The sequence below is a fragment of the Euleptes europaea genome, chromosome 21, assembly GCF_029931775.1.
Source record: "Euleptes europaea isolate rEulEur1 chromosome 21, rEulEur1.hap1, whole genome shotgun sequence".
Lineage (NCBI taxonomy): Eukaryota > Metazoa > Chordata > Lepidosauria > Squamata > Sphaerodactylidae > Euleptes > Euleptes europaea.
The window spans coordinates 18,736,958-18,746,958 of record NC_079332.1 but is presented as its reverse complement, the minus strand read 5'-3'; the positions used below and the strand labels follow the sequence as shown (position 1 = coordinate 18,746,958).

The 10,001-nt window shown below is 52.4% G+C and overlaps 1 protein-coding gene across 1 annotated transcript; it reads right to left on the bottom strand.

Moving 5' to 3' along the window:
• PTX4 (pentraxin 4) lies at positions 1 to 9,962 on the bottom strand. The gene is made up of 3 exons (XM_056866275.1): positions 9,819 to 9,962; positions 5,233 to 6,031; positions 1 to 641 (listed from the first exon to the last, which is right to left on the bottom strand). The coding sequence occupies exons 1-3, from the start codon at positions 9,960 to 9,962 to the stop codon at positions 1 to 3; spliced, it is 1,584 nt and encodes a 527-aa protein (XP_056722253.1).
• Positions 9,963 to 10,001: the final 39 nt, after the last annotated feature.

The window sequence follows — 10,001 nt, the reverse complement described above, 5'->3', positions numbered from 1 at the left end:
TCACAGGCAGTGTTCGAGGCAGGTGCAGCTGACCTTCTGCACGGCCCCGCTGAGCTGTGTGACGTTCGCCAGAGAGAGGATCGGGCCCCGAGGGAGGCCATTCCCGGTGGCGATGCCGGATACCTCCCCTGGCGACAGCGCACGGTCCCACATGGCCAAACCGGCCAGAAACCCCACGAAAGCCTCGGAGGGTTCAAACCCCCCACCGAGCGTGTCCTGCTCCTGGCCCAGGATGAGAGACCCTCGCCCGGGAATCTCGTAGCCCTTCTGGAACCTGGAGCCCATGGCAGCCAGCCTCCTGTCGACGTAGAACCAGTACCGGCCCTGGATGGAGGACCAGATGATGCACAGGTGGTGCCACCGGCCGTCGAGGAGCCGCCCCACCGGCAGCTCCCGAAAGGCCGGATCTCCGATGACAAAGTGGACGGCGTTGCGGGGCGCCGCGTCTCTGCCATGCAGCACCAGCTTGTTGTCGTTGTCCTCGGTGGCGTAGGACAGGATGGTGCCCAGGTAGCGTGCGCCGGTCCTCACCCAGCTGCAGAGGCTGAGCTCCAGCAGGCTGGTGTGGAAGCTCAGCCCGAAGGTGGCAAAGTTCTCCGTGGAAGCGTTGGGGAAAACCAGCATGGCACCCACGTTGCAGACTGCGGGGGACAGAGAGAGAGGGGGGGCAGTCATTCCCCTCATTGGATGAGCAGGAGACACGGGGCAGGATTGGGACCCGAAGACCTCCCTCCACCTTCTCCCCACAGATGTTCCTCACAGGCAGTGTTTTTCATTCAGCCCACCAAACACATGTGGCGTAGGGGTTAAGAGCAGCGGATTCTAATCTGGAGAACCCAGTTCGATTCCCCGTTCCTCCACATGAAGCTTGCTGGGAGACCTTGGGCCAGTCACAGTTCTCTCAGAACTCTCTCAGCCCACACAGAGACCAGCAACGGCAAACTACCACCCAACGTCTCTTACCTTGACAACCCTACATGGTCGCCATAAGTCAGCTGTGACTTGACAGCACACACACACACACACAGGTTTCAGTTACACAGTGAGGGATGTTTCTGAGGGAAGACATGTTGGCCTGCAGTAAAAGAGCTGGGTTTGAGTCCAGGAGCACCTTAGAGACCAGCAAGAGTTTCAGGGTGTAAACCTTCGAGAGCCAAAGCTCTCTGGTATCTGACAAGGGAGCTTTGAGCCTCAAAAGCTTCTACCCTGAATCTCTTGCTGGTCTCCAAGATGCTACTGGACTTGAATCTAACAGCGGGGAACAGAGACTGGGGTCAACTGAACAGAAAGGGTCCTATATTCTTGTGGAAGTGGAAAGGGCCACCAAGTCACAGCCGACTTATGGTGACCCAAAGGGCTAGAGACAGATGGATACAGCCTTTTATCCGGGAATCTGTCTCCAAATTGGATAATTTGAGGGTTATTTTAGCAGGGGTGGATTTCACTATTACATTGGCAGCGGCCAAATTTATTTCCCAGGCAATTAAGATTAAAAAATATTAATCTCTTTAAGGTCTAGTTAGATAGTTACTTTTTCTTTTTTCTTATTTTGATCTCAGTGTGACACTGCTCAGGGCCGAATTGGCCATGTGAACAATATAATTAAAGTAAGATGGTTTCAGAAAAGGAAGAGGCACTAGAGATCATATTGCAAATATACGCTGGTTACTGGAGCATACAAGAGAATTTCAGAAGAAAATCAGCTTGTGTTTCATAGATTACAGCAAAGCTTTTGACTGTGTGGATCATGAAAAGCTATGGATGGTTTTAAAGGAAATGGTTGTGCCACTACATCTGATCGTTTTGATGCGCAACCTGTACTCTGGACAAGAAGCCACAGTTAGAACAGAATATGGAGAAACGGAATGGTTTCCAATACAACGATGTATTTTATCTCCCTATCTCTTCAATCTATATACAGAACATATAATTAGGAAAGCTGGATTAGATTTAGATGAAGGTGAAGTGAAAATTGGAGGGAGGAACATTAATAATTTGAGATATGCTGACACTACATTATTGGCAGAAAATAGCGAAGACCTGAAATGATTACTGCTGAAAGTTAAAAGAGAAAGTGCCAAAGCAGGACTGCAGCTGAACATAAAGAAAACAAAAGTAATGACTACAGGAGAATTACACAACTTCAAGGAGGTTGACAGTGAGGAAATTGAAATTGTTGAAGACTTTCTATTCCTTGGCTCCACCATCAACCAAAAGGGAGACTGCAGCCAAGAAATCTGACGGAGATTGAGACTGGGAAGGGCAGCCATGAAGGAGCTAGAAAAGATTTTGAAGTGTAAGGATGTGTCACTGGCCACCAAGACTAGATTAATTCATGCCATCGTATTTCCTATAACTATGTATGGGTGTGAAAGCTGGACAGTGAAGAAAGCTGATAGGAAGCAAACAGATTCCTTTGAAATGTGGTGTTGGAGGAGAGGGTTACGGATCCCGTGGACTGCCAAAAAAACAAATCAGTGGGTTATAGATCAAATCAAGCCTGAACTGACCCTAGAAGCTAAAATGACTAAACTGAGGCTGTCGTATTTTGGTCACATCATGAGACGACAAGAGTCACTGGAAAAGACAGTCATGCTGGGAAAAGTTGAGGGCAGCAGGAAAAGAGGAAGACACAACAAGAGATGGACTGATTCAATAAAGGAAGCCACAGCCCTCAATTTGCAAGATCTGAGCAAGGCTGTCAAAGATAGGACATTTTGGAGGACTTTCATTCATAGGGTCGCCATGAGTCGGAAACAACTTGACGGCACTTAATACACTTAACACAAGATGGTGACTCAAAGGAAAGAGATGTTTAGAGGTAGGTGGCCACTGCCTGCCTCTGCGTAGCGACCCTGGACTTCATCGGTGGTCTCCCATCCAAGTACTAACCAGGGCTGATCCTGCTTAGCTTCCAAGATCTGATGATATTGGGCTAGCCTTGGCCATCCAGGTCAAAGTAAGAGAGGAGCAGAGGGGGTTTGCCATTGCCCGCCTCTGCGTAGTAACCCTGGACTTCCTTGGTGGTCTCCCATCAGAGTACAAACAAAGGCTGATCCTGCTTAGCTTCCAAGACCTGACAAGATCAGGTTGGCCTAGGACAGTGATGGCGAACCTTTTAGAGACCGAGTGCCCAAACTGCAACCCAAAACCCACTTATTTATTGCAAAGTGCCAACACGGCAATTTAACCTGAATACTGAGGTTTTAGTTTAGAAAAAAAAACTTCCCTGGACTCCCTGCTGGGCAGCGGGGAGTCCAGGGAAGGGGGCAGGGCCTTTGAACTGTGCCACGCTGCCTGCAAAAACTGCATTAGAACAAAAACTGCATTAGACCTAATATAGCTGGGAACCAGACATCCATAGTGGTACCTTCACATTCAGAGGCAGTCTACCAGTTGTGGGAGGGCTGTCTTCTCCATTCTTGAGGAAGTCCAGGAGAGACCTAGCAGGCATTTGCTGGAATCAGGAAAGTTTTCAGGGAGGGACGGAGGGAGGAAAAGGAAAGGAAGAAAGGAAGGAAGAGCTTTCTGGCCAGGGAAGGAAGGGGGCTTCTGGGCTGGTGAGTAGGGCGGCAGCCACCTCGTGCGCCAAGGAAAGGGGTTTTTGGTGGGGAAGGGGGCTTCTGGGCCAGCATGAGAGGCAGCTGCAGCCTCGCAAGCTGAGGAAAGGGGCTTCTGGCGGGGGGGGGGGGAGAATGAGGCTTCTGGGCCAGTGCGCTGCCATCTTGCGCGCCCAGGAAAGGGGTATTGGAGGGAGAGGGGAAAGGGGGCTGCAGGGCAGTTGCCTTGCGACCCAGGAAAAGGGTTTTTGCCCATGGAAGGCACCGAGGGAGAAAGGGAAGGGGGCTGGAGGGCCGCCTCGTGCGCTCTGCAAAGGGGTTTTCGGCCGGGGAGGGGGGGAGAAGGGAAAGGCTGGGCGGCGGAGAGTCCAGGGAGGGGGGTGGGGCCTTTGAACTTCTCTGCGCTGCCTGCAGCCAGCACCGAGCAGTTCAAAGCTGGCGGCTGGGAGGGCAGGGGCCCCCGCCCAGCTGAGCCGTGCGTGCCAGCAGAGAAGGCGACGCGTGCCGGAGTTGGCACGCGTGCCATAGGTTTGCCAACACGGGCCTAGGACATCCAGGTTAGGGCAGAGACAAAACAGAGGCGGTTGGCCATTGCCTGCCTCTGTGTAGCAACCCTGGACTTCCTTGGTGGTCTCCCATCCAAGTACTAACCAGGGCTGACCCTGCTTAGCTTCCAAGATTTGACAAGATCAGGCTAGCTTGGGCCCTCCAGGTCAGGGCCCTGTCGCCTGACCTCTCTGAATATCAAAATAGATCAGAGGCAGTAAACAAAGGCAAGGGCTGTGTGTCGTTCTCTCCTCGGCTAGCAGCCCAGGCCTCTGTGGCCTGGGTGCCAGCCAGAAGGGGCACAGGGCACTGCCCACTCTTGCTAGCAAATTGCCTGGTAACGTAAGGTGTGGCACAACCAGTGGTCCATGAGCTACCGACCACAGCACCCCTGCTTTTGGGCTGCTGCAAACGTTTTGTGGCTCTCAGTGTAAGGAAAGCGGGTCCCTCGCCTCGACATCAGAAGAGGGCGCAGGGAGATTGATGAAGGGGAAAAACATGCGGAAAGGGGATAGTGGGAAGCTGTGCTCTCCTTCTGGGGTGGGGTGAACATAAGGAAAGCCCTGCTGGATCAGACCCAGGCCCATCGAGTCCAGCAGTCTGTTCACATGGTGGCCAACCAGGTGCCTCCAGGAAGCCCCCAAGCAAGACGGCTGCGGCAGCATTTATCCTGCCTGGGTTCCACAGCACCTAATATAACAGGCATGCTCCTCTGGAGAGAATAGGGGTGCATCATGACTAGTATCCATTTTAACTAGTAGCCACGGATAGCCCTCTCCTCCATGAAGATGTCCACTCCCCTCTTCAAGCCTTCCCAGTTGGCAGCCATCACCACATCCTGGGGCAGGGAGTCCCACAGTTTAACTATGTGTTGCGTGAAGAAATACTTCCTTTTATCTGTTTTGAGTCTCTCACCCTGCTGACAGGGCACATGGGAGAGGATACCCACGGCCAAAAGGGAGAGCTAGGGGTGATGCAAGCCCTGTCCAGGGACCCAAACCACTGCTGCTGGAAAGCGTTTCCTGTGTGGGAATCCTCAGGCGGGACCTCTCTGCGGCACACACATGCCCCCCCCCCAAGAGATGGAGCATGCAGCCCTTCGGAGCCCCCGCTCCGCCAGACCTACTTGTTCCTGGGGGACGAGGGGCTTTGGGCCCCTCCCGATCTTCAAAGGCCTTGTCCATGACTGGGCGCTCCTGCCTGAGTGTTTGAGGCTGCGGCCGAGGGGGCGACTCCGGCTCCGTCCCCTGCGGATGTGGCTTCTGGCCCAGCAGGGATCCGTTCTGCACCTGGGCTGCCAGGCGACGGTGCTCCTGCTGCAGTTTCTTCTTTTGCCGGTGTTTGGCCCGCAGTTTCTTCAAGGTCGGACTCTGTCCGCCGGCCTCCTCCGGCTCCTTCTCCGGGGGGTCCCGGTCCAGCAGGGGAGCTGCCGCCAGGGGGCTGGGCAAGAGGACTTCGTTGTGCCCAGGGGGACTCTTCACCAGCTGTTCCAGTTCGGCCAGCTTGGCTCCCTGGTTCTTCAGGGCGTCCTGCAGGCTCTCCAGCACCCTCTGCAGGCTTCCCTGGCTGGCCCGTACCGCTTGGGTGTCCCTCCGGCCCTCTGCAACTTCTTGAGTCAGGTTGGACAGGAGGGCTTCGTGCCTCTGCCTCTCTGCGGCGCCCTGCTGCTCCCTCTCCTGCAAGGATTCTTGCAGGGCCAGGAGCCTCCGGTCTGCCTTCTTGGTTCTGTTCTGCAGTTTCTTTGCCCAGCTTTTCAGATGCTGGAGCTCCTCTTGCATGGCGGCGTGCGTCGCGTTTGCCGCGAACTCCAGGGCGTCGTGTCTGCTCTGCAGGTGCGCGAAGCTGGCGTCTATGTTGTAGGAAATGTTGTAATTGGCTGCAATCTCTTGGAGGCGCATCAGGGTTACCTCTTGAAAACGGCGGAACTGGGAGGGGGGAATGAAAAGTTAGGCATTGAAATAATCTTTGCAGAGCACGTTTCCCACAGCAATTATGCCAGGAGAAGACTTAAAACGTCGCCCGCCCCTTGCTCTCTGCTAAAAGAATGGGGCACTGTTTTCCCTTGTGACATCTCAAAGTGCCTTGTTTTAGGTAAAAGTCACTCATGGGGTGACGTCGCATCATGACAATTGCTCGGCATACTATTTTACAGGGTGGTTTGCCATTGCCTTCCCCAGTTCTCTGCATTTTACGCCCAGCAAGATTAGGCAGCAGGAAAAGAGGAAGAGCCGGCATGAGACTGATTGACTCTATAAAGCAGGGGGTGTCAAACATAAGGCCTGGGGGCCAGATCCGGCCCCTTGAGCGCTCTTATCCAGCCCACAAGCCAGTCGAGGCAGCCACCCCCCTGCTCCCAATCTTAACACTGTAAGAGTGCTATTGTTTAAGCACGTTCATATTTTAAGTAAAAAATAAGGTAGAAAATAATATCATTAATTGGCTTTGTGTCTTCTATAAAGTTTGTATCTCCGGTACCTGGCATTGAATTCTATGCCCTACCAAATGACATTTATGTTATATCCCGCCCTTGTAACAAATTGGTTTGACACCCCTGCTATAAAGGTAGCCATGGCCCTCAGTTTTTAAGACCTGAGCAAGGCTATAGGACATTTTGGAGGACGCTAATTCCTAGGGTCACCATGAGTCAGAAACGGCTTGACGGCACTTAACACACACACACAGCTTGTGATCAAGAATGTGATCAAGAAATCAAATTGTGTCCGATAACAAGCTTTGCTTGCCCTCTTTCACGTGGGAAAACGGCCCAAGATCTAGATGCAAAAAGCATCCGACTCTGCATCAATGCATTCAGGCACTGTCCCATCCAGGTAGCCTGCGAAGTGAACACATTTGGAAAAAGAGGGGAACAAAAGAGAGAAAGAACTGAAAATTGGATGATTTGGATCCAATCATTGGATGCGCCCAAAGGAACTGCTTGGGTTTGAATGTCAAAGCACAGGAAAACTCTCTCAGGCTACCCAGACAATTCATGGTTGAAGAGATTTGAACAGGGTTGTGGCTGATGCCCTTGGCTATCGTGTGGCCATTTGGGGGCTTAAAAAGAAAGTGCCCCGGTCATGTATGGTCAACTGAATCTGCAAACTTTGGGAAGTGATTGCCCCCTGCGGGGAACCCCTGTGCATGCAAATGGTACCCCAACTGTCAGTGGACAGTTAATTTAAGTGGAGAAGATGCTCTCCCCCCCCCATTCCATTCACTTCAAATTCCCTTTTCCTTGTGAATGAATGGGGCAGCCCCATGTGTACAAGTCCAGAGCATCAGATCCGCATGTGTGAATGGACCTCCAAGACCAGGGTGTGGGGGGCTATGTTTTTTCACCAGCCTCTTTGGAGCTTATGAGTTAGCCCAACTATATTTAGGAGGGGATATTTTATTGAACAGGAGTCAAGTTATTTATAGCATTAACTGGAAATCGTTCCTGGGTATAATTAGGGTCAAGCTGAACGTGACGTTAGAATTCCACAACTGGAACTCCCAGTATGTTTTCTGGCTCCAAAAAACAGCCACGGGGGGCGGGGGGGGTGGATTGCAGAATAAGTTTGTAAATTCTCTCCACTCAGACTGTTTCCCAGACTGAAAATGTCCCCCCCCCCCGCTGCTTTTAGTCTTGGTAGAGAGAAAAAGAGAAGTCACGTGCCTGGCACCAAGGCTAATAAAGGGATTCCCATCCTTTCTGTCTCATCGGTCCCATTCAAATACCCATCACGCACATCAGCATAAAGCAGTTGTTGTGCGAATGCCTTCTGAAAGAAGGTCATGGCTAATCCCCGGGTACAACGGCCTCTGGCAGGGCAGATGTGGCTGCCCCCTCTGGCAGGGCAGATGTGGCTGCTGGCTCACACTGGCTTTTAGGGGGGAACAGAACGGCCCGGTGTCTAAGAGGGCTGCCCCGAAAGAGCTCCTTTGGGGGACGGTGCTCGGACTGAACGAAGGGGCATCCAGACGCATTCAGCCAGTGGCCGATCCCCGTGTGTTTGACAGGGCTGTCTTATGGAGGCTCTGGGGCCTTGCTTGCCTGCTCACGCCTCCTTAAGAAAGCGACAAATCTCCGCGTTTCCCCAGGCTGCCATCTGGCCGTCAGAAAAGAAAGTCAAAAGAAAGTTTTGAGAGTTCTGCAAAGCCATCTCTTCCTTATGCTGCTCCTGCTAGAGAAGATGGCTCTCTCTCCCCTCAACACACACACACAATGCTGCCCTGCTTTATTTATCCTTGCTTGTTGTGGGCAATTTGGGGTGGGGGCAGAGACCCCAGGCCACTTGATAGCCTTTGGGGCTTGGAGCTAGCCAGTAAGTCCCCCCTTTCCCGGTTTCCAGTGCCGTAAAAGCCAACCCCCCAGCAAAGAAACCCACAGGCACCATTCACATCTGTGTTCCTGTCCCCCAGGGTGCTTTCGTTTGGTGTTGTGATCCTCGGGCCCCTGAAACCCACACAGGGAGAGCCCCCCAATTCCAAGGGGTTCTCCACCCCGTTCTCATCCTTTTCTTTAGCGTCTGGTAAGTACACATAAGAATCCAGACCGTCACGCCTGGGTATTCCCACCTCCTCCTCTGTCTCTGTTCTACCTCCCTCTGACAAAGGGAGTTTTGACTCTCAAAAGCGCATACCCCGTAAATCTTGTTGGTGTCTAGGACCCCAAACCCTGGCCCCAAATCTCGCTCTTCTACTGTGGACCAACACGGCCACCCTCTGAAACTCCCTTGTCTCAAGGCTCAGACTGTAAGCTCCCCGGGGCAGGGACCGGTCTCTCTGTACAGTGCCGTGCACATACAACCTGCTGCGTCAACACCCCAAGGGGGGGAAACCCCAGCAGCCTCCAGTGACCACACCTTTCACGCGGGCGGGGTCAATACGGAGGAATCCAGAGTCTCCGCTCTGTTGATTCCCGCCAGCCAGATCAGGTTTTAAGGTCTCATTTGTCGGCCGCTTCAAATTGACCATCGGACTTAGATTTGCGTTTAAAGCACCAAATCATAAGCCAAACATAAAACGAAATTTAGCTGGCTGAGCTGAACAATGACACCTTGTGTTAGCTAGAAATGTAAAAGGGGGGGGGGACACTGGAGAAAGAGCTGCCATCTTAAGAAATCATACAAAAAAATTCTGAGAAATTATGGACAAAGGCCAGCCAAAATAATACTTGGAGGGACAGACAATATGTTGGCAGGAACTAAAAGGGTGGGAACTGTGTTGAAAGCAAATGTATTTTGAATGCATTTTTAGCACTTGAAATGGGACCCAGATCCCCCCCCCCATGCTTCACTCTGTTCAACATGACCCGGACGGCCCAGGCTAGCACCCCCTCGGAAGCTAGGCAGGGTTGGCCCTGTCTAGTACTTGGGTGGGAGACCACCGAGGAAGTCCAGGGTCGCTACGCAGAGGCAGGCAATGGCAAACCACCTCTGAACGTCTCTGGCCTTGAAAACCCCACGGGGTCACGTAAGTTGGCTGTGACCTGACAACAAAAAGAAATGCACAAAAAAATTGTAATCGGACTTTAATTCAAAACCTTTTTTTCAAAACGAGTATCTCCAAAAGTCTGAATTTTCAAAACCTGAATGTTAGCACCAGAAAGTTGTTTACGCTGATTCAAAAGGCCAGTTCCCGCAATCCTACCACCAACCAGTTCTCTGTTGACTCCACCAACCAACTCTCTGTTGACCCCAACCGCACAAAGGGGCGAGTACGGCTCACCTGCTCTTCCAGGCGCCGAAATCTTTCAAAGAAAGGCTTCCTTTGCTCCCCTGGTCTGGCCTGTTGCAGCTGGATGCCCTGGAGACAGACCCCGGCCAGAATCAGGATGACCAGCAAGAGTCTCTGGGCCCACCCCAACACCATCTTGTGCTCCTTCCAGTCACTCTGGGTGTGGTGTGTGAA